Raw genomic sequence first — 25,607 nt, 5'->3', positions numbered from 1 at the left:
AATCCACTTGAACATAAACTAACCTTGCAGCTTTAGATGAAATTTACTCAGACCACAAAAGAAACACAGTATACATATAAAATATATTTCACTATAAAAAATCACTCAAAGCAGATTAAGAATATTGAGCCAAGAAAATGTCTATTTCTTTTCTTTTTTCTCTTTAAAAAAAAATGCTCTGGAAGCCATCTGTTTCAGAAGAATCAGCTGTAGGAGGCCTGTAGGTAAAATATTACAAAAAGTAGTAAAATAAAAACGGTTCTTTAGCTTTTTATTTTTTGTAGTTTTGGAAATTTAACCACAGAGCCCTATGTGTGCTAAGCAAATGCTCTATCATTGAGCTGTAGTCCCAGCCTTGAACTTAAATTTTAATATATCTGTTCTTAAGGGTCAACTAATAAATAAATGAATGCATCGATTACTCAGGTTTGCAACAGGCTCCTTTCAAAAGCAACACATATTTGTCATGACAATCTACTCTCTATTCCTTTGTATAGAACAACCAAAGGCTTATGATCATTGTGAAAGTCTCAAGGCTGAGCAACTAGGAAAAAGGAACATTTTGCACTTATTACATGCACTGAACCCTAGAAAAGAGCTAACCTCAATCTTATTAAATATTATATATCTGAGCACTGGAATAAAAACTAATACTATTAGGTCCTGGGTTTGGTTCTATGGTTAACTTTTCGCACCCAAAGATTTGTTTTTATCTTGTTTGTTTGAGTGTTGACCTGTATGCATATATGCACACCATATTTGTGTCTAGTGCTCGTACATGTCAGAACACTGTCAGATCCCCTGGGACCAGGGTTATAGATGAGTGTGAACTTTGTCTGCTGTTGTGTGAGGGCTAGTTAACTACATGACTTGGGGAAAGTCATTTACCCTTCCAAAGTCTCCAGTTGTTGTTTTTTTTTTTTCCTTTGAGACAGGGTTTCTCTGTGTATCTCTGGCTATCTAGGCTGTGACCTCAAACAGTACTGGGAGTTGACAAAATTGGAGGTTTCTATTTCTTTTCTAGAGGAGATTCTAGTTGTATTTCTAGTGTGTATGGTGGCAGGGTGTGTGTGTGTATGTGTGTATGTGTGTGTGTGTGTGTGTGTGTGTGTGTGTGTGTGTGTATGTATGTATGTGATGTATGTGACACAAGATCACAAACTCTCTGATGTACTAAAAGTAATGTCTTTTGAGCAGAGGTTCTGGGAGCTTTCCTAAATGGCAGGGTTGGGGGTGGTGGATAGGTCACAACAGTAGCCAGCTTCAAGATGTACTGGCCAGAGATTTCACCAAGCTCATTCTGTTCTACACTGAAGATTCCTAGACTTTGAGTAGCTTTCCAAATACACACATTATACAAACTCTTCAGAGTTGAGCTGTTCTAGAAATCCTGCTGCCCTCAATTCATTTCAACCACAGTGCTCAGCACACCTCAGGGAGGAGAGACTCAGGACTCAGAGGTGGTTTGTTTGCCACCTTTGATTCTTCAAGACAATTAGGAGCACATCATGCTCACTGTTTCTCAGACACCCTGCTTCTGTTTACCCCAAGTCTTCACAATTGGCATCATTAGTAAGAAGAAAATAAAGAAAGGCACAGTCAACTATATCAATTAAAATGTACTGTGTTATCCCTGAGTTCTGGCCAGATTCTAACCATGAGAAAAATTTGAACGGATAAGATGATTTTACAGAACTTAGAAAAAGTGTTTTCCTTCTTCCTGCCTCCTCCTCTATTGATGCTCTAGGCATTTTATAATGTATTATAATTTATATTAACAAAATATAAATGACTTAAACATTTTTGGACAAAGTCTCATGTACCTAGGCCTTAACTTGATATGTACCAGAGGATTATCTTGAGCTTCTGATCCTCCTGCCTCCACCTCCTAAGTGCTGGGATTACACAGGCACTACCACACCTGGCTCATGCTTTGCTAGGGATTAAGTACAGGGTTCCAAGCATGTCATACCCCTAGTCCCTTGACTTTCTCTACTCTTGGGAGAATTTGAATGTGGACAACAAAGAAAGACATTCAACCAAACATGTTGGGCTACAGATAACATGAACATAAAATCATTGCCTTAGCTGGGTATATGGTTCCCACTACAGTACTTGCCTAGAATGCTCAAGTCTCTGAGTTCCACCCCCAGGATGGAAAAGACAAGCACAGAATCAAGACAGTAAACTCTCACTTCACAGTCAGGCAGACTGTACCCAGAGTTGCCCCTTCAGCCTTTGGGTGAGCTTCTGCTCAGTCATGTGGGTTCTTGGCAGAGCATAAGCATCAGATTCTCTCACCTCCAAGTAAGCAATTTATCTGGAACTCTGCCCTGGTCCATCACCCTTGTGATTCTCCTTGACTTCCCCTGCCCCTCATATAAAGCCCCAGGTTCCTGTTTTTGAAACTCTGGGATAGCGAACATAGGGCACCAAATCCTGCTAATTTTCTCTCCCAATTTAACAACAATGTGACTTTAACCCCTTGGCAATCAGTGTTGGTCAGGATATCCTGGCAGTAAATACTCAAGGACAGAGAAAAGAGGCAGCACCCCCACCATCATGCCAAATCAGTACAGTTTTGCTTTTTTTTTTTTAAATCCCTTTGGCATTTCGGACATTTCTGAAAAACTGGGAGCTGACAGAGAGTTCTAGCATTGACATGCAAATGAACACCAGTGGAGGTTTTATTGTTGTTTTTCCTAGTTATATTTTAATATGCTTTTTTTGGACTCTGCATAAATTCTTTCTGCTTCTGTGTGGATCTGTCAAACTGTAAGAGTGATTGATTCCCAGGCCACCAGCTCACCAGTTCTCATACGGCAAACCATCCACTAAGGCATCACTTTCACATTTCACTGAGATTTCCTCATCCTCAAACCTACTAAGAAAGTAGTGGCTTGCCTGCTTATTGAGAATTGAGTTGTTAACACACTGCATCATTAACAGCCTTCTTTAGGCACAGTAGTCTACATAAAATGAACGGTATGTCTTTAATCACATTTTTGTATTTTATGCAAAGCTAAGTGAGTACTTTGGATTAGTTTGTATAGTGTTTTCTGATGATACATCATTTGTAGGAGGAGTCACATTGTCTTCAAAATTTGACTCAGTGATTTTCTATTTTGAGTTTATAATGTATTTACCTCCAGAAACGGCATCAAATGGCTGGGTAGGCCATCCTTACTTACCAGGAAAGAAAACTACAACTAGACATGCTCAGGGGCCTATCTAGGTTTTTTTAGGGCCCCAAATGCATATACCATCTAAGAAAAATATGCAAATGATGAGAACAAAATTTCTCCCAGAACAGTGGCCAAGGCTCTAGGAATGGGATTCTCTGATGCTGAAGCTTTGTTGGCCACAGAAAGGTTCTTCTTTAGTACTAGGTATTGGACTTGGGGTTCATAAATGCTAACCACAGCCTGTAACACTGTGTGGATGTTCTTTTTAGTAAACCATCTGCATGTTAATATCTGAGTTATGGAAGAGATTCTATACAAAGTGCTAAGTCAGCTCCTCTTGACTAATAAAACAACCCATTAAAGGAAGTAAATAAGAAAGATTGGCTAACACAGCTCAGGTTATTCTGGGTAATTTCTCTAATTTACCACCACATACATATCTGCACAGTAGCTGACCTGCTCACAAAAAATCCCATGATAATAACAGTGCAGAATTACAGCTGAGTTGGAGGCCAGGGATTGTGCTGCTTACTTGCAATCCTAGCATTTGGGAGGCAACAGCGGGAGAATCTGGAAGTCCAGTTCATCTTGGCTACAGAGTGATTTTAGGTTAACCTGGGCTACATGAGACTGTATATCCAAACCAAACCAAACCAACAACAAAAACCAGGTTTGGGAAAACGTGGGCCTCAATTCATGGGCCTTTCTAGATTTTTAGACTTTTTCAAAGAACACTCCTTTCTTAGAGCCTATCTTTTACATTTTGTTTCTGTCCTCTTGTGTTAATTGGCTTTCATAATGTCAGGCACACACCTTGTCCTCTATGAACTACAGTTAATGAAGGCTAACTCCAGGTACATTGGTTTCCTCAACTTCCTTTCTGTTCTTGCTCCTGTGTTTCAGTTTTGCTGTGCTGAAAACCAAGGGATCCACAGAACATAAGGTTCTTCTGAAAGAACACATCACTACATCTAGGTGTGAAGAAACTGAAAGGTAAGACACTTTCCAAAGTCTGAGAGTTCTTTATAGCAACCCTGACTAGAACTGGCACATCCCCCTGTCTCTCTTCTAATGCTTCTCTCTGGCTTTTCCACGTGCTTTAATCCTTTTCAATAAAATCACTTTTCTGGAAAGAACTGGGGCTTTTAAAACCCAAGCTCTTCTGTGTCAAGGTCCTCAGATAGTACCTTTTGAATGATATTTCCTATAGTCAAGTGCTGTTCATGATAGAAGTTAAGTTAGAAAGTCTGTTAGCTGTAATTCTGTGTCCCCATGTGGTTTAGTGATTTAAGACAAACAAATGAAAACTTAATAAGAATTATTCACACTCAAATGAACCAGCACATAACCACAGCTCTTAAATATTGTTCAATATCAGCCAAACAGTTACTCAGTGGATAAATAAGAGTACTGGCCAACTCAATCCAACAACCAAAATAAATAAATTAAAATAAAAAATAAGTAAAGAAGCTCAAGTTCTTTCCTCCTTAACTATACTGAATATTATTGCTATTGCTTGGTGCTGGGAATGGCACCCTGAGCCCTATATATGTAGGCAAGTGTTCTACCACTGAGTTATACACCCAAACCTAGAATAATATTCTTTTTCTTTCTTCTCTAAAAAACCACTAGTTCATATTAGTTCAGATCTGTCATGTTGTTGGCTATTATTGATGACTCTGGTCATAAGAGAATTTTTTTTTAATTACTATTGATAGATGGATCACAATGCCAGGAACCTAACTTCAGCAGCCGTGGAGATTATTCAGTACTGTTTTCTGCTTCATTTTTAACAGGGTTCCTAAGTCTTTCTCCAAGGGCTCTCTCAGTATTTATCTCCTCAGGGGAGGGTATTACATTCATTCAGGCCTTTTAAAGGGAGGGATTATGGTTTGTTTAGCTGTAAGAGTAGGATTTAAAAAGACATATCTTTCCCATCATTTGAGTCAGTCCAACATGATGGCCTCTGTCTATTTTAAATGTAAATGGGCACAGAAATGTTTCCATAGCAGTTTACAATTCTGCATGGGCTTTATGATTCAGTGGTTTTGTATTTCATATACTATTAAGAATGACCATTTTTCTAATGGCACCAGTTTGCCCCTGTTGTTATAAGAACAGTGACTTTGCATGTGCCTGTCATAAACAACATGATACCTTGGAACCCAAAGTCCAGCATAGTACAAATAAAAAGTTTTATTTCTTATTTGTAGATAGAATACAGCCAGGGCTTCACCAGCCATCACTCTTGGATATGTAGTGAAGAGTTGGCAAGCATATCCAAGGTTTTTCAATTTATTGTTTTATGACAAGCCACGGCACTGAGAATGGTTTTGAAAACCACTCTTTATTTTCATCAACAAACATGGGATCATGTGACCACTGCACCAATGTGATAGTCAAACATCCAGAACTTCCAAAGTCCATTTAGTTATCAAACTGCCTTCAAGAAATGAGGGCTCTAGTTCCAGCACATGTGTGGGCTTCAGCGATCTGTAGGATTTCTTCAGTGAGAGAGTGGCTGTGGCTGAAGAAACCCACTGAAGAAAAGCAGGTGGTGGGAGAATGGGTTCCATACTGTTTGAGGGCAGCGAAAGGCATACTGCTCCTACAATTTCTTTAGTGATTCTGTAGCCCACATCCCCTGAGCCTAGAATACTCAGCTCATATTCTTGGAGGTAAGGTGATGAAAATTATTGGTATCTTATCCTAAAGATATGATGTTAAAGTTGATAGGAGGAGAGGAGGAACGCTTAATTTATCTATTTTGAAAGGTGTGAGTGGCCTCAGGGGATAAGATATAGAAGGAGGAAGTGTAGCTGAGGAAGGGGAGTGGCCCCTGATGGCCTAAAGGCAAAGGCTAAGAGGGCAGCAGCTGTGGGTTCCTAACAGGCTATGGTTAAATTGAGCAGGGAGATAAACATAAAGAATGGCCCGTTCAGTTCGATCTTTTCCTTTAGCAAGGGTTCTGGGTAATTGGTCATCCACTACACTGAGCAGCCTCCCCCAGGCTTGGCCTAACTGATGCCCATGACATCAGCTGCAAGCTGTGTGTATAATGAGACCTATGCTGCTCTCCTCATGGCTTCAGTCACTTTCTCACATCCCCCATCATCTCGAGAGGCCACACTTTAGCAAAACTTTCCCTATCAATGCAAATCTTAGCTCTCGCAGTCCTGGCCAAGAGATAACATAACACCCCTGAGATAGATGCTATCAAATGAATAATAGGACCGTGCTGATAAAGAACAAATCTCACTGCAAATCACATTTTGGGTTTCTCTTCCATATTCTCTACTGAACTATTTCTTTTCATTGGTGCTCAGTTTGATTTCACCAGATAAGGAGAAAACAGTGCCAAACAATTTGGTTTTAGTTCTGTATAATCAGTGAGTGAATGGGTTGTTTATATTTGGCTGGGCCTCTTTCTTTTTCTAGACCCTAACTGGAGGCAATTCTGTCACTATCCAATCACTAATGATGTCTAGTTTGATGAACAAATATTGGGCTAGTGAAAAGCCCTCTGTTGAAAGTCCATAATTTCAAAGGGCATAAGCAACAGTCTTTAATTCAATTAAACAAATAGTCTGAGTAGCTATTATGGGCAAAGCACAAGCCTACTTACTATAGGGAAAAATGACAACCCTTGGCCTCTGAACTGGGAAGTCTATAATCAAGCTTTTGTAGCTCCTTCCTTAAATAGCTTAATAGCTATTTGTTTCACAAAGGGCCTCCAATTATTTTATTTTTAACTCAAAGATTTAGAACCAAAAAGACAGTTGGGATAAAGTTTCCAAGTGATTTCTAGTGGTTTGGGCTCTGTGTCTTTCAGAACAAAGATAGGAATACATTGACTACCCATTATATAAATTTAAATTCTTGCCTATTAGGGTGGGCTCCGTGTCTCTCCCTCCCTCCCTCCGTCTCTTCCACCTAGCTTTAGAGTCATATAAATTGAGGGGATTTGCAGCATGGATTTCAGGTGTGCACTGGAGGTAAGGCAATAAGAATCCAGAGCCTGCGAAATGAATGGCTCTAGGTAAAACTGAACTGGGTACTACAGACTCCTCGCCTTTCAGCAACTCCCTGCTCAGAGCCTAGTTCTGTAGATCCCAGACTCCAGCCTCTTTCCTGCACCTGCTCTTGGCACGCTGTTGCAATTTGCCTTCAAGTGTTGACTCTCTTCAGTCATGTGGCTGCACTCTTCCTTGACGTTCTACCTGGGAATGAAGTAAGCTTATTTCCCATAGTCAGATTAGCTGTGGACAGGTCTCCAAGCGTGTTTCACTTGCTGTGGCCGCTTTTTGTGCTTAGTGAACAGAGTGCACTGTTCTGCGGTCCTGGGACTAGCATGCTGAGAGTGCTTACATCATAGCCTTCAGTTTCTATGTGCTCGTGCCTCTCCACTTCAGTTCCTCCTCCTTAAATGAAGATAGAAATACACAACAGCAGCCTTCAGAGGGCCCTGTGGCTGGAATGTAAAGAATGTATAAAATACTTGGGAATTGTAGGGCCTGGGCCCTTGCGTATCACTGTGAAGGTATCAATCACCCCTCCTGCAAGGAGCAACTCAACTGTTCTTACTGGCATGTGGCTCTTTCTCACAGCTATTAGCTGACTACACTGTACATCATTTAATTAAAAAGAAAGAAATAACTCGAGATAGTCATCAAAGTATGTTTTTTTTTTCTAAAATCTGAATGTACATCAAGTTACATGTATCTACCTAATAGTTGCCTTGCTCTCCATGACTACACACAAGGCTTTCAAGAGCTGGATCCAGGTCTTCTGCATGGGATCTGCAGCTCTTACTGCCTAGGAACATTCTGTAGACCATATCATCCAAGCCAGACCTTGTCTATAAAAACTGAGGGACAGAGATGTGACCCAGGTCATGTTCCCAGCTGACAGCGGAATGGGAAGCAGCATGCAGGTTTCATTTGAATCTAATTTGGTATTGATTCTCAGCCTCATGTTGGAAGCTTTCTGCTTCCTAGAAAATTGGACTCAACAATAATTTTTAGCTATTATGAATTTTCTAAACAATGTCACTCAACAAACCTCCAGGTTCTTAAGGACCTCTTTGAGGCTTGGGCATGCAGCTCAGCTCTAGCACACACACACACCTAGCATGCTTGAAGCCTTGCATTCAATCTAATATTTAGCATTAACCCCCTCCCATAATTATAAGTAAAACAAAAGAAAATATTCCATTGGAGTAGCTTAAGCAGCTTAGCTCCTTGTAGAAAGCAGAATTCATGTATATAATAAAAGGATAGAGCCTCCAGCTTCCCAGGAATAAAGCTCAGTACTGTAAAGAAATAGGTCTCATGATATTCTGGATGTACTTTTGTGCCCACTTTGAACCTGGGACAAATGACTCTGGAAACCTTGAAAAGTACAAGTGGGACCCAACACCTTCTACACCTGCTCAGCCTCCTCCATGGCTGTTGAGGCACTGTATTCTGACCAGTTATTTTGATGCTGAGCAAAGAGATGGGTCTAGAAAGGGGGTAGGAGCCTGAGAGGGCTTCACATTCATTCATGAGTGCTGAGATGACCTATGAGTTCTTGTAGTACTCGCAAATGTGTTTTTTTTTTTTTTTTAAATTACAGCTTGGAGGAGTTACTCCTTTTTCAGAACAATGTTTACTTATCCTATTTGAAGACATTTCCTGTGTTTTGGACCCGATTTTAACAGCCGGCAGCTGCATACACATGCGTACTGAGGCAAACCATTTAGTCAAAGGAAAGAACCCCCAGCCCCAGCCAACCCCATGAAGAGAGCAGAAGGGAACTAACTGATTTGTCTGTTGTCTTTCCTGTCAAGATCGCTCTCGCCTTGGCTTTGGTCAGTGGGAAGGACTTTATGTATGAGTCATACAAATGCTTCGCCAGGGCCCGGAGATCAGCAGACTCTGGGTTCAGCTGGTCGATATCACTGGAGATCTCCGCCAACAGCTTCTCCTTCTCGGCCTGTGGCATCCGCCCAAACCTGATGGCTACAGAGGAAGAGGAGTGACAGGATGAATCATTGGATCATTACCATGGCTCTGCACTGTGCTCTTCCCCAGCCTTGGTTCCCACAGTGTGCGAGCCCCTCCTCTCTCCACCCAGCGCTGGTTCTGCTTTCTATCTACCACTTTGCTCGTGTTTTTATTTCACAACAGTAGCACAGAAAAATGAAAACTGAATTATTTATTTCTTCAATTTAAAAAGGCAACATATGATCCTGTTAGGAAATTGGAAGAATCTGTTTAGCAAACAGGACTACATATTCGTTTAAATATGAATAATTGAGAGACCATTCCTATCCATCCTTTAAGAACCAATGCAAAGTCACCTTCTTTGTAAGGTTTTTAAGGACAGCTAATTATTTCTTCCCAGTATTCTACCCACCCTGAGCACTTCAATGATTGAAATGTCAACACTGTACTATAATTATGACTTTATATGCCTCTTGTCCCTCTGTAGAACAATGTCCTGAAGACAGAGACACTGTCTTATTTTATTTATCTTGGTAACTTTTGCACTTCACAAAAGGTCAGGTAGGAGGATCTACATGTTTCATGAATTAAGGAGCTACATAGAAGTCCAAGTTGTACAAACACAGGCTCTGTTCTCAGGCAGTTTGTGTGATCTGTTTGTCCTGCTGTGAAGAAAGGATGGTGCTTTATTCCAATCAAGTAGACCAGGGAACTTGGACATCGAGTGGATGGAGTTGAACTCATCTCTGACTCTGCGCATTACCCCTTACTGAGGTTCATCAGAAAGACAACACCTTTATCCTTGGCTTCTCAAGGAGTGAGGAAGTGTGAATGCAAAAGAAAGATTGAAGAGAGACCATAGAGCCTAATGGAATTAATCTGTGAGAGTTGTTGTCTGGGGACAGAACACTTGCCTGGCACATGTACGGCCTGCATCTCATTCCCAGAAATAAAATCAATAACAATCTGTTTATAGGTTTTCAACTTGAATAAGTTTTCCCACTTTTCTTCTGCTATCATTTGTAAAAATGTCATTTTGAGTAATGTTTTTCTTTGAGGTCGTTATTTGTTGTTGTTTTAAAAATATTTATAAAAAATAATAAACTAAATTTAAAATGGGGGTGCTAGAGAGTTGGCTTAGTGCTGAAGAGCACTTGTTCTTGTAGAGGACCTGGTTTGACTCCCAGCACCCATTTGGTGGCTCATAACCATCTATAACTCAAGTTCTAGGGGATCTGACATTCTTTTCATACCTTCTTGGGCCTCGTGCATGCTGAACACTGCACTAGAACTCAGCTTTTATTTTTATTATATTTTATATTATATTCTTGAGACTAGGTCTTGCTGCATAGCACAGTGTGGCCCAGAACTTGAAACTCCTTGCACTAGCACCCTTGGTGGTGGTTTTACAGGCCACTACCACGCCCAGCTGAATTTTGTTCTAGAGAAAAGATTGATTTGTACCCTTGTGTAAATTCATCTCAGTTGGCCCTATACTTTATCACTAATAAAACTAATGCACTTCAGGGGCCTCAGTAAAGACCTTGCTAGGAGTTAGAGGGAAAGAGATGCTTGGCTCTCTCTTTACATTAAAGCAGAATATGTTTAGATACTTTTGGTAAATATAACCTTTGCACATGACTCCTTCAAATAGAAATCTTTAAACAACTGCCATTTTTTAAAGTAAAAATTACAGCCTTCCATTACTCTCTTCCATTTTAGCTGCACTGGGATAGGGAATGTCAGGTTACTGAGGGCCTTCCCACCTGGTCCCCAGATCCACTGGGCTCCCTCAGTCTATGACCTTGACACCACTCTTCTTTTCTTTTCTTGTTTTTTATAACTCTGGCCACAGCAGTTGACAGTAATGTTTTCTTTTTCCCTCCAGTCTGCAGTCTCATTGTTGGGCACATATTAAGCACTTATAGAGCATTTTGAAATAAAATGAATAAAACACATGTTCACCAAGCTCAACAAGGCCCCATTCCTCTCTGAGGATCAGTAGTTAATGGTTGCTGGTAGAGGAAGAGACATTTTCTTCAGTAGTGTAGCCACTGGTAAGTTGCCTAAGTTCCTGTAAATAACACCTCATACATGCTTCTGTAAGTTTTCCTAAGTAAACTCACTAGGTCACAAAATAAAAGAAGGAGGGAGAGGGAGAAGGTAAGGGAGAGGGAGAAGAGGAAGAAGAAGGAGAAGAGAAGGAAGAAAAAGGAGGAGGATGACAATAACATGGAAGTAGAAGGGGACTAGCTGGTTTGGAAGAGGAAAGGGACAAGAAAAGGCAATGGAGATGAATATCATATGCATATATGTAAATGCCACAATTATACCCATTAATTAATATATGCAAAACAACAACAATTTAACAACCATGTAGAAGACCCTTTTATAGTCCCTTGCAAAGCCATTCTTAACCACCACCTCTTTCACACAGAACTAATCATTTGCTTTGCTGTCCTTTGGGCAATGTGGAAGAAAAGGGGGCAGAGCATGTGAGAACCACTTGGGAACATTTTAAAATTATGTGTCTCCCATGGAACATTCTAATAAGTCATCTCTATATCCAAATAGAGTTTTGTATATATATATACAAAAGCACTGTCTCTCTCTCCCCTCTCCCCTTTCTCTCAAACTTGGGGTTTGAAAAAGCTTTCTAAATGCTAGTCTTTCTTGTATGCATATATTAGTGTGATGTTTTCTAAGTGGTTTACATTAGTTATTCTGCTAGAACAGAAACTATACAAATACCAGGTTTTATCTTTGCTCCTGGGTGTAACAAAATAAACATATAATAAATGTGTGAAGAATTAAACTCTAAAACACCAAGTTCAAAAATAGACAGAAGATGAGTCAATATTTACATTGGGAAGTTTACATGAGAGAAAGTAAGAATTATGACATATTAAAAGATGAAGAAATTATGGGCTGGGTATAAGGGTCAGTGGTAGAGTGCTTTCTTAACATTCATGAGGAAGCCTTGGGTTTGATCCCCAGCATGGCAAATAATAATAATAATAATATATATATATATATATATATATATATATATATATATATATATATTTATATTTATACCATGTATGCAAAATGCCTTTGAGGCTAGAAGAAGGCATAGAATCCCTTGGAACTAGAGTTACTGACCCTTGTGAGCCACCACGCGGGTGCTTGGAGTCAAACCTAGGTCCTCTGTAAGAGCAGCACATGCTCTTAGTCACTGAGACATCTCTCCAGCCCCTCCGATGATTAAAATTTTATAGACAAGGAACTATAAACATACATGGACATTAACATGCCTAAAATGCATTTTCTTTTTCCTAGTGGGCAATCACAAGAGTTAATTTAAATAGTCAAAGAAAGCACTTACTACATGGACAGTGCTGCTTTCTTTCACTTAACAAACCTTTCAAAATCATTTTATTGGGATACATTAAAGTAGTGCCCTGCTGGAATTTGAACAAATGCCTATTTTCATAAGTTGTAGTTCTCAAAAAAGGCGAAATCTCATGTATAAATAGTCTGTATCACTAAATAACTTTGTTACAAGCTAGGCATAACTTGATCCTCAGGTAGATTTAGCATTTTTACACATCAGGGGCTTAGCAAAGGAAGGAGATAAGGTCCTGCTTGGTGGAACTAAATCTGCATGTGACAGATCTGAAGTAGAAAAACGTTTTACTTGTTTCTTTGTACAAGACAGAGATTCATATAGCTCAGGCTAGCCTTGAACTTGCTATGTAGTTGAGGATGACCTTGAACTCCTGATCTTTCTGCCTCTATCTCCCAGGTACTGAAATTATAGGTGTGCCCCCAAAGCTGGAATTTTTGTTTTTTAAAGGGGAGAATGCTAGTTACATTCATTTACTTGGAGTCCCAGGCAATTCCAGCTACACTCACATCAGGTGAATGCTGAGCAAAGGCACAAACAGGGTTTGGCAAGGCACCTGTCCAAACTCATGCTTCCTAACATGGCTTTTATTGTTGGGGATGAAGTGGTGTGGGTTTGTGCTTTCTGTGTGTTATAGTTCAGACTGGCAGCCACTACTCCCCCAGCAGATAAAGAACAAACCCCAATATCTAGTTTATCTGTTGGGCTCTTAACTTTTTTTAGTTGTTAGGGATTGGTGTTTTTAATTTAGTAATTTATTTTTAAGATGTGATAAGGTTGGAACCCAGGGTCTGGTACATGCTAGGCAAGTTTTCTATCAGGGAACTAAATTACCAGCCCAGTTCCCACCCTTTGAGAGGTGAATCAAAGGAGGACAGGGTAGTTGGGCAGTTGTTTCCAAGAGGGCTAAAGTTAAAGCTTAGAAACAAAGATTGCCATTATGCATTGGAGACCAGGTATGTATATAGTGTTCTACCAGTGATGATTAATTTCCAAAGACGAAAGGAAAATGTTCTCTGTGTTACTCTGAGTCACTAAGAGAGAGGTCTGGCCTCTTGGAAGGCAGTAGAATTGACACTGCCATCACTGTTGTCAGGAAGTCAACTTTCTGATTTCTTCTCTGTGATAAAGCAGCTATATGATTTACAGAAAATTATGTAATACTTATGGTCTCCAACTACTTTAGCTGCAGAAGAGGAACTAGGAAAAGGTGTCTCAAGATTCCTTCTTATCTCTATATTTAGTTCTAAAACACTACAAAGATCTAACCATACCACACTCACAGCACTTAGGAAAACACCTTGCTTTCTTTTTTAAAGCAGTTTGTCACATCTTTGAGGCTTTACAAAATCAAAAAGGTGAATTTTGCTTGTTGTAGCACTTGTCACATACAGCAACTTCAATTTTATATTTGGGGTAGTCACCTACAGAGGGCAGGTTGTTAGGGCCTAGTGGTAGAGCATGTGCTTAGCAGGTTTGGTCTCTGGCATCAAAAAAAAAAGAAAAGAAAATAATAATTATCTAGAGAAATGTATCTTGGGCTGGAGAGATGGCTCAGCCATTAAAGGCTAGGCTCATAACCAAAAATATAAGAGAAATGTATCTCAGTTAAAAAAACATCATCAGCATGAAAATTGGTAGGTCCCTTCAGGAAGATTAGGTTTGAGAAAGCTCATTACTGTCTTAAAAGATATAATAATATATACATGATATAATCACCATATACTATTAGCACACGACAGATTCCTCACTTCATATTTGGTACTGATACACTATAAACTTTGTGCATGTAGAATAATTAAGTATCTTGTTATCTTTATCTGAGTATCATGCTAAAACACACTAACATATTTTCAAAATACTTACCTAATTGTAAATATGTTAAAGTTAGATGCTACTTAATTACAAAGGAATATTAAAATGGAATTTCAAGATAATACATCAAGTAAAATAGAAGAATAAAGTTGTATCCTATAAAAAGAGACATTTTTTCCTTTCAATTTTTAAGGGATGAGTTTGCAGTCATAGCAGACTTTTAGCAGTAAAGATATGTCTCCTGGTCAGGTTTTCCTATACATGTTCACTGCATGTAACTCACACAAGACGTAGCTGATGGTGGTATGACCACTGCCAATAAACAACATCTCTCTCTCTCTCTCTTTCTCTTCCATCTATGTGTGTGTGTGTGTGTGTGTGTGTGTGTGTGTGTGTGTGTGTGTGTGTGTATGTTTGTGTATGTGTCTGTCTGTCTTTCTCAGCAGAATATGGTATACCAGGAGGATACAAACCACTTTGAAGAGCAGGCACAAGGAATCAGGAAAGTCTTCAGGAAAAGACATTTGAACAGGGCCTTGAATGTCAGGTAGGAGTCTAGTAGGGAACAGAGGGACTGGATCTAGAGGCAACAGTGTTTATAAGCACAAACACTGTTTCTGGGTACTGAAAGACACAGTTTGCTTGAAGTCTAAGTGGAAAGGGGACAGGAGTGGGAGGAAAGGTGGGGCCCTGGAGAAAGATCATGAGTACCACTCGTTAACAGAGGTGCCTTGTGTACTACGACTGCCACCTTTTCCTTCACACCATAAAGATGACAGTGGTTGATTGCTCTTGTTTTTGCATGGAGTGATAGAATACATTGTGATAGATGTGTGTGTCAGAAAAGCCCTGTTCACCTGATGGTGGCCAGGAAGCAAGGGGGAGGCAGAATGGGACCAGGGCCTCACATCTCCTTCAAGGGCACACCCCAATGGCCTCACTAGGTCCCATCACCTCCCAATAGCACTAGGCATTGGCAAAAAAGCCTTCAACATGGGGTCTTTTGGGTTCATTTCTGATCTAAACTACAGCAAGGATTTTTTTTTTTTGAGTAATAAAACTTAAATCTGTCATTTAGGCTTTCATGCTACATACTAGGGCTACTGTTTCCCAGGCACTGGGACAACTACCTCAGATATGCTGAATGCCACAAAAAATTGTGAAACCACTTTTTTTCCTTCAGATTTTTATGAAACCACAGAGAAACTATTTTTAAAGTTGTCCACTTTTTATCTTCAATAAAAAGAAAACCCCCACATCATTTGTATCATAGGACATCCTGATCAGCAAAGCTTTCACTAACTTTTAAACATACAAAAACATTATTATCAAATTTCAATGTTATAGGGAAAACCTGACTGAATGACTCATTAGTAGCACAAGCTAATTCTTTTCTACTTCAAACTATTTTTAAAAATGTATTTACCCTAAACCTAGTTATTTAGTTTGTGTGTAAAAAGTAGTTCTGACTATGAAATATTCACTCTTCAAAATGTTTTACGACTAAAGTATTTTTAATAAAAATCAAGATTTAAAAAAATATGGTAAATACTAGGGATGTGATAGCAGGTCTTTCCTATAGAAATAGGTTTTAAAAGGTAAAGAAATACATGCAAATGCTCATTTGACTGAAGAACCAACAAAATCCTTGAAACATTTTTCTCAATAGTCAAGCCAGCTCACCACATGAACAGTAGTCACCCTACAAGTTATGTGTCCCTGTAGGTTTGAACTCATCACAATCCTCCTGCCTCAGCTTCTTGAGTCTGGAGTTACAAGTATGTACCACCACCCTGGATCAACCTTTAATGACACAAAGTTGAAATGGACCCTGTGTACTTTTTTAGGCAGACAGCTTCAGGTTTTTACTCTAGCTGGCAGCACTGTACAGCCATTATGCTAAGTGCCATAAGCTGATGAGCAGTTGACAACACACACAGACTTGATTCAGGCCCAAATTTTGTCTTTATGGCACCAAAAAATATAGGAGGAAACATTCAAATTCAGGTAACTGCTCAGATGTTTTTGGAAGACTCTAACATTGTCTAGTAAAATATATGGACTAGCTGGCTGAAAAATGAAGAATTCAATGAGTTATGTTTTTCATTATAAAAAATGAGGTAATTGTCAACTCTGAAAGGACTTAGCGACCACTGGCTTCAGTGACTTTTGGCATTATTTTCCAGAGTCTTTTGGATCCTTAAAGGTCACTGCAGAATCTCCCCTCAGAGCTACAAGGGTATTGCTATGAGAAAATCTGAACATGCTAAGTGGGCTAAACAGAGGCAAAGACCAGAAAGAAGGTAACAGAATCTGGGTGTGGTGGCACATGCCTACTTGTGGGAAAGTGAGGCAGGAGGGTTGTGAGATCCAGGTCAGTTTGAACTACACAGTGAGACCTTGTCTCCAGATAAAACAGATAAAACAAGCCAGGCGCACACCTTTAATCCCAGCACTCCGGAAGCAGAGCCAGGCGGATCTCTGCGAGTTCAAGGCCAGCCTGGACTACCAAGTGAGTTCCAGGAAAAGGCGCAAAGCTACACAGAGGAAACCCTGTCTCGAAAAAACAAAAACAGATAAATAAAAAATTAAAAATAAAGGGGCAAGTTGGCTTTGGAGAGTGAGTGTTCATTCTCGTATACAGTGAAAACAGCTCCATACTGATATTCAGGTAGAGTGCACATTCAGGTAGGATGTCTCCTATGGTAACTTTAAAAAGGCATTTTATAAAGTAGATGGAAGCTTCATACTGTTAGCTCACATTGACTAGTGTGACCACAACTCAGAAATGTTTCCTCATTAGGACCTAATTAAAGCCTACTGCAGATTCCCTTCCTGTGCATGGACTATATGGGTGTTTCCTCTATTGTGTAGCAAACACAGGTCTCTGAAAACCTCTGAGGAGGAGTTTTGTTGGTCCCCTTTACATCCTTTAATGGTCAAGCTTGTTAGGTCTCTGACACCATGACATTTAACTCCCACTGGCCCTTGCTTTTGTGAGAACAAACTGAGCACACTGTTCAGATTGGTCCCTCTAAGTAGAGTAAGTGAAATGGTTTTTTTTTTTGTTTACTTGTTTTTCTTTTTGAAACAGGATCTCACTATGCTGCCATGCTGGCCTAGAACTTGCTATGTAGACCAGGCTGACCTTGAACTCAGCGATCTGCCTGCCCCTGCTTCCTGAGTGCAAAATAACTGTTAAATAAAGTCAAATGAAGATTTCATTAGTAAGTGCATGGTAGCTTTCTTTGATTTTTCTGAGTGGAGAAAATTATACTATCTGTATTGCATAAGTTCAGTTTTTGGGAGGAAGGTTATTGGGAATGGATTTTGGGGTCTTGTGCATGCTAAGCTTGGCACTGAGCTACACTCTCCACATATAGTTTAAGTACTATTTACTTGTGAATGCTAAACAATTGGAGATACATTTCATGTGAGGTGTGCTTGCTTGTAAACCACAGGAAATATATTTTACATCAATGTTGTAGTACCTGTAAGTACTAAGAACTATATTTCATATGAATGTGAGAAATGACAATTTTTAAAAATAGGTGGAACCCAAATAGCATTAAAAGCAGTACTGGCATGATTTCCAAGACTATCTTGATGATAATGACCTCAAAGACAATGATTTCTTCATAAAGATGAAATAAATTTGCTGCAATTTGATTGCATCAACTAAAATAAAGCTCTTGGCTTTAAAACTTGCTCTTATGTTTTATGAGGTTTGAAATAAAAAGGAAATTGATGGAATTAAACCAGCAAATTATTTTGCAATCAATGACTGCAGTTGTACACTGCTACAAAGCAGATGTGGTCAAATGTTGAGGAAAGTTGGACCAAATTCTCTTCCTGTCCAGTGCTGTTGATAGCTCTATTCATAATGTACTCTTGCTTTGAAAGGAACTGGCCCATAATGACAACTACAGCTTTTCCTCTTTCAAAGGGTAGATATCAACCAGTTGATCATTGACAAGCATCTTGATGGTTCCCACTATGAGAAACAAACATCTTCATGATGGGACACAAATTTACTCTTTACAGATATATTAGAGTCCACATAGATGAACACTAAGTTCAAAGATTATCTTCTTACCAGATCAGTTTTCGAGAGATGAAAGTAAGAGAAAATAAAGGTGGGAGCTGGGGTGTAGCTCAGTGGTAAAGTGCATACTTAGTACACACAGGACCCTGGTTCTGATCTCCTGCATGAGAGAAAGAAAAGAGGAGAAAGGAAGGAAGGAAGAAAGCAGGGAGGGAGGAAGGGAGGGAAAAATTGGATATCAAATGAAATAAAACTCAGACTTATCATTAACTTCAGTATATATTAGTTCTTGAACCCATAGGATTTTTTTTTTTTAAAGAATTGACTAATAAGACTTGAAAAACCTAACACTATTAAGTTACAGCTAAAATTAGTTTTGTGGGCCAGTCAACCAATCAGGACCAAATGGTAGTGAATTTGTTTTTAATAGGCATAGATCTTCTATGATTAATATGAATGAGTGCCACAGCTCATGGACACATGGGTCTTCTACTATTTCTCTGAAGCCAACAAAGGTTTTGTTTTTTTAATGCTGGAATGGGACTCCAGGATCTCATATGTACTATACAAACACTCAGTACCCCTGTGAGTTTGAATAGGGATTTAAAAAGTGTGAAGTTTTATCTTCTTGTATTTATGTAGCATTGAAATTTTGTGGAAATTAAAAAATATTTGTGAGTGTTTCTACAAGTCTGTGTGTTCTCTGAAAGTCAAGGATAGTGCTGTACTCATACTTGTATGGTAAAAAACAAGAAAATACATAAGCCTAAATTCTGATATGCTACTTAATTCTGATACTTCTCAGAGACACTCAGCATTTTTTTTAAAGCAGGCAGAAGTGACCAACGCATTTTAGTATAATTTAGCTTTCAAATTGTTTCTAAAAATATTTCAGAGCAACATAAAAATCATGATTATCATTCAATTTGTGTTAAAACATTACAGTTTTCCATAGATCCTTTCCCCAAGTTTTAAGTCCTTTCTCCAGTTATTGCAGGTGTCCAGCCAAACAGAGGAGGATTCTGTTTAAAAGCTGGAAGTCATTGGCCTACACGAAGAAGCTCTCATCAGGATGATTTTGAAACCTGCGGTTTCATAAAAGAATTGTACCCATCTCCATTAGTTGTCCTAGTGCCTACTGACCTGGACCTGGCATTGGCCATGAGAGTAACAAGGTGTATATAGGTCCTCAGTGTCCACTTACCATTGTGAGACATTCCCACAGCAAGGCACTTCTGGAACCGACAGTACTGACATTTGTTTCTACTTTTTTTGTGGATCCGACAGTTAAGGTCACATCTATCATAAATAAGCTTCAATCGGATGGTTCTTCGGAAAAAACCCTGCAAGGGGATATGGAAAAGAAACAATTTTTAGTCTATGTGACACATGGAGCAGCAACCTGTGAATAAAGACACACTCACTGACCTAGATATCAGAAAAAGTAGATTTGGATTGAAGATAGCTCAATCAGAAAAGTGCTTGTCTTGCAAGACCAAGGGCCTTCGTTCAATCCCCAGGAACCTTTGTAAAGATTCTGGGCACTGTGTGGCATGTGCTTCCAGGACTGGAAGGCAGAGACCAGAGAACCCTGGAGCCCATTGACCAGCCAGTTTAGTCTAATTGGTGAGCTCTAGGACAGTGGGAGACCCTGTCTCAAGCATGGTTGACAATATTCATAAGGATGATACCTGAGGCTGTCCTCCATCTTTCACGCACATATGCATCTGTACCTTATAAATATGTACACCTGTTCACATACATGGACTTATGCATATACTTATCAAACAAAAGGTGGGTTTATGACACATGGGGGCCTTGCACAAGTGGCTCTCTGTGGCTTACTGGTCCTTGCTGTAAACCGAGGAACAGGAGGATCCTCTGGGGTCCTTTTTTACCTCTCAGACACTGAGTAAATCCCAGTGATGTCATTCAGTATACCTTGGCTCTACATTTGGTTTTCAGCATGCACTGAGAAGTGCTCTGGATTTAATGTAATGTAAATAAAACACCATGTAATCAGTCCAGTCTCTCAGCAAATCATTCCAGCAGTGTACTCCAACCTTCATAATTGTGCTAAGCAGCTTGGCAAAGTTATAGTCATTTCCTTCTAAAGGATGATCAGAGCCAATAAAAATCCACATGTGGATAACTTTTTGGAATTCTCTATGTTGCAATTTCCTGCAGAATTTGTTTTATTTATTTATGTAGTTGAAAGAATCCCCCACTATTGTAGCTTGCAAGCAGAAAGAGATAGCAGGAAATAATACGAGAAGCAATTGGGAAATCCTCAGAAAATCTGCTACTTCAAAATGCAATACGTCCTTCTGGGGCTAACAGAGGGCTCATCTGAATTTACTGCATATTTTGGATAGAACTTCAGAAAATTTAATTGGAGATGTCTTCTAGCTCCAGTGTGTGTGTGTGTGTGTGTGTGTGTGTGTGTGTTCCCATAGTTTTCTTTCATTTGTTATTGTGTTCATCTTAATATAACTCATTTCTCTCAAATTCATCTGGTCTTGTTAGCTATAGAAAACTCAGAATTGGGTCAGCAAGGTGGCTTAGCAGGCAAAAACACCATGTAAACCTAACAACTCAAGTTTGATCCCTGAGGCCATGTTGGAAGAAGCAAATGGACCCTTGAAGGCTGTCCTCTGACTTTGTATGAACACTGTGGCACATGTACATGCTCATACTCAAACACAATACACAGACAACATTATAAATAAAAACAAAATTTAATTAAAAAACAAAACCTACTGAATTAATATTGGCTCTGCTTTGGCACAAATTTTGACTTTGTCCAGAATCCACCTCCCTAGAGCTTTTGTGCATGTTATGAATGAGCCACTTCGCTGACTTTAGCATGACTTCTTGAACATGACTTCTTGAACACTAAACAAACAGCCATGTTCAACTGCTTGCTTGACATCCTTACTGGAAAGCTCAAGAGTCCTTCAACTCATTGTCCACAAATGAAGTCCTGTACCTCCCTATAAGCTCCTTCACTGTGGCCTTTTCCAATTCAGCTGAGGCAGCTCCCCATGTTCTGTTTCTCAAGCCAAAATTTATGCAGTCATCCTGACTTTTTTCCCTCTTGAAGTTACTCGATCTTTTTCTTTCCCTCAAGTGGCTAGCTCTTTCTCTAAATACAGGCTTAATATTCCATGATCTGAAATATTTGGGAGCATAAGTACTTTGGATTTAAGATTAAAAATAATTCTCTAGAAGAGTTGCATACACAAAGTAAATTATCTTGGTCTTAGGGGAGCATATGGACCTGAGTCTGTAGATGTTAAATCTGTGTTCCTCCTCACCTCATCTCCTGTGCTGGGACTCCAACTCAGGGTCCTGTGCATGCTAGGAAAGCACTCTATCACTGATCTACCTCCCACCCCTTTCTGAGAAAGGGTTTCACTATATAGCCCAGGCTGTCTTCAAACTTATGATATTCTTGCCCTAGTCTCCCAAGTGCTATGGTTGCAAGGCAGATGCTACTATGATCAGCTCACATACATTTTATACACAGAGCCTGAAGGTGGTGATAGGGGTCAACCCAAGGCATTGCACATGTTAGGCAAGCTATCTCTGAGCTACTGAGCCTTTGGATTTCACTATGTAGCCTAGGATGACTTTGAACTTGGGTTTTTCTAATTTTGCCCTTCCAAGTGCTGGGATTTTGGATGTATACCTCCATGAGTAGCTGAAAAATACTTCTACACAGTATTTTTAGTGAACTCATGTTTTGACTGCAACCTGTTAAATGAGTCAGTCATGGAATTTTCCATATGACATTACATTGGCACTCAAAAATTTTGGGGCCTTGTGGATTTTATATTACGGATTGGGAATACTCAATCTGTATACATATGTCTATTCCTTCATTATAAATTTTGGTAACATCTTAACTTCTCAATCAGCCTCATCTCTAAGTTGATGCTGCTGTCCTGTCCCTATATGTGCTCCACTTCTGGAACTTGGTCTCCTTACTCCTTACTTTGTCTTGTTTCTAATAGTACTTGTAACTTTCTAACATAGCACAGAAATCACCTACCTAAGGGATTAAGTGCTCAGCATGCATGTCTAAGTGCTTCTTCTCTGCCTCTTCCTCACTCCCCACTTAAAATTGTGAGTTCCATAGGGGTAGAGTTGTTTCTTTACCACTGGACACAGACAGCGCCTACAACATACTTCATAAAAATCTCACATGTGGTTTTATCTCCTGGTCTTTCTTGGAGTTTGCTACAGTTTACTAATCTACTCACATTGTGATAGTTGTTTGAATTACTGATGTTTGCTATTATGAGTACTCTTCTACTGTAAGCATTACTGTAAAGTTTTATTTACTTATTGAGGTAAGGCCGGCCTCAAACTTGCAGCAGTCCTCCTACCTTAGCCATCTGAGTGCTAGAATTATAGGCATGTGTCATCATGCTCAGCTCCTTGTACACAATTTATTTACATAGATGCAAGGGTTATCTTTAGCCAGAATTTCTATATTATATGATGTGCTAATAATGTATTTATAAGATAATGCAAGATTATTTTCAAAAATAGCCATATTTTTAATAGCCCTCTAAGCTGTTATAAAAATTTGAATGTCCCATTACTGCTTGGTGTAGTCAGACCTCCTTATGTTTGCTGTCCTCCTCAACCTTCCCTTGTACCCATGACACCATGCCCAGTTGTCAGATTTCATTGAGAATCTATTATGTATAAAATGTAAGTGTGATCTCAACATATATTTCCCTGGCTTTTTACTTCCAAGTTTGTAACGGGTTATCTTATCTAAAGTTGAACATCAGGCATTCTTTGTATGATCTAGATGCTTATTTGATGTCTGTCACATGTGTTGGTAAGTATCTTCTCCTCTCTGGCTTTATGCTGAAATAGATTTTTTTCAGTGTTTGTAAAAACCTGTAAACATTTCATTTAATGTCTGTTCTTGAGAGACGACAGGCACACCCCCTAATACTTTGAATCCTGCTGTATTTTTGCATCCATTGTTGCTGTGGGAAGTATTTTGGTGGAGATCTTTCTGTCTCACTGGCTGCTTTTATATATTCTCTTCCTCCCTAGCACTCTATAGGCTTACTACAGTGTGTGTCGGCATAGATTTTCACTTTCTTATTTTCTTGGTTGTGTTTTCTGAATCTAGGTTTCCCTTGTTCATCAGGTTTGGGATTCCAATTAGACAAATATTATTCCTTGTGCTAGCTTTTGTGTTTATGAAATTCTCTTTTGTGCTTTCCATGTTCTTGTCCCTATTTGTTTACTAATATTGATTACATATGTAAAAATCAGAATATCAATCAAACAAGACCACATAAAAACCCAATTATACCAATGAAAGTAAAAACAAATATTTCTCACCAAAGTTTACTAGTGAGGACTTTACTGAATTCACTCTGACACTGTTTAGTGCAAGCATACTTTAACTCTCAACAATACTACCGACCAGCTCTGAGGACTAAATGAGCCTTCAAAATCTAGCCAACCCCAACATGAACACTGCTATCCTTATTCTTGGTAATGTGGATATTATCTTTCCCTCTGTGTCAGAATGACATTTGAGCTTTCCATTGGCTTTTTCATTGTGATATTTATGTATTAAACTTTTAGAAGTTTCACTTGATCTGTTTTTTTTTTTTTTTTTTTTTTTAAGCCTGGGCATTCTTGAGGGGTCTGTTTGGCTGGTTCCTTGCTTTGATCCTATCCCCCTTTGAAAATAAGTCTTACAGATCTGCTCTACACCTGCTTTTGGGAGATGGGTAGATAGTGTCAATATTAGTCTGTCTGTCTCTTTCTTTTTTTGATAGATGTCATTCAAAACGATTGCTTTCATATGTGGCTTCTGATGTTTTATTTTGAAGTTATCTTTTGACCATAAACTGTAAAAATCCTATAACGTCTAAATTGGAAATTCTTTCCTTCAAAGAGAAATTGAAGATGCTTCTTCTGGAAGTCCAGGCACCACTGACTTATGACATTCTAACACCTTTGAGAATCCTGGGTCCATGCAAATCCCCAAACTCAGCTCCTCTCACTTGATGGCTCTGAGCATGGCAGCACATCACCTTCCCAGCTCTGTGAGCATCTCCTCTGGAAAGCCCCACAGAGAACTCTGTTGTTTGCTTGTTTTGTCTTTGATGTTGTTTTGGAATTTATGTTACTCCTTGTAATATCAGCAGTATCCCCAAGAGTTTTTTCCATGAAGAACCTGATGTAATAGAAACCTGTTACCTCTCAAAGTGTCCCAATACTGTGCCAATGCTGCTGATTAGCAGCAAGTTAATGTGCAAAGCCACTCTTCCTGATCCATACTGATGAGAAATTTTGATCACCATAATGATAAAAAATTTAGCTTGATTCATATTAAATATATATACATATATATTTATGTATATATATAAAAAATGAATCATTTTGGGAAGGTTTGGAGTCCTTTATTGCTAAGAAATAATCATCCTGGATATCATCTATGCATTTTACACACATACAAAAAATTTTTTGAGACAAGGTCTCATTGTGTAGCCCTGGCTGTCCTGGAACTCACTGTGTAGACCGGACTGGCCTCACAGAGATGTGCCTTCCTCTGCCTCTTGAATGCTGGGACTAATGATATGTGCTGCTGTGCTCAACTTCATATATAAATTCTTAATCTGAATATATATAGAATATATATCTAAGAACTTGCTTTTACTGTTATTATCCTCTAAATTAATGATAAGCAATTGTCTTCATGTCCTTTAACTCTTTCAAGAAACAAGAGGAAGATATAAGAATATCATTGAGTGTTTTTCTGTGAATTTATTTGCTGATTTGAAGAACGAAGCTGGCTTGCCCAGTGTTTCTTCATATCACTAATAAGGAAACACTCTAACAGTACTCTTTAGTAGTTTAGGGTCTATAAAACAATGTGTATTTTCAGTTGAAATTTTTATTTTTCTTCACCTTTTCACAGTTAACCCTTTGGATTACCATGCAGTGAAAATGTAATGAAGTTTGTAGGTTACTGTTTCAGAAGCTGCTCTTGTGTATACATCGATTCTAAAGTCTTCCAATTTGCCTGTGAGAAAATGACTCTGGCTTTTGTTATGTCTTGTTTTTAAATATTTTCCCAGTTTCTCTTTAATTATTTTATTTAACTATTATTATTATTGTGGGGGAAGGGTACCTATGTGCCA

The 25,607-nt window shown here is 39.0% G+C and overlaps 1 protein-coding gene across 5 annotated transcripts in view; it reads right to left on the bottom strand.

Annotated features, from left to right (window-relative positions):
- Nucleotides 1-25,607, bottom strand: part of Pparg (peroxisome proliferator activated receptor gamma) — a 134,798-nt gene that overhangs the window by 17,723 nt on the left and 91,468 nt on the right. For 4 of the 5 annotated variants that reach the window (XM_036181415.1, XM_036181416.1, XM_036181417.1 and 1 more), the window contains 2 exons: nucleotides 19,625-19,763; nucleotides 8,988-9,187 (listed from right to left, as the gene is read on the bottom strand). In XM_036181415.1, the coding sequence (XP_036037308.1) occupies nucleotides 8,988-9,187; nucleotides 19,625-19,763 (339 nt within the window). Of the gene's footprint in view, nucleotides 1-8,987; nucleotides 9,188-19,624; nucleotides 19,764-25,607 lie in introns of those variants that run through there. The other variant, XM_036181419.1, reaches the window with a different exon arrangement.

Source organism: Onychomys torridus, chromosome 3 (genome assembly GCF_903995425.1).
Source record: "Onychomys torridus chromosome 3, mOncTor1.1, whole genome shotgun sequence".
Classification (NCBI taxonomy): domain Eukaryota; kingdom Metazoa; phylum Chordata; class Mammalia; order Rodentia; family Cricetidae; genus Onychomys; species Onychomys torridus.
This window is presented reverse-complemented; position numbering and strand designations above follow the sequence as displayed.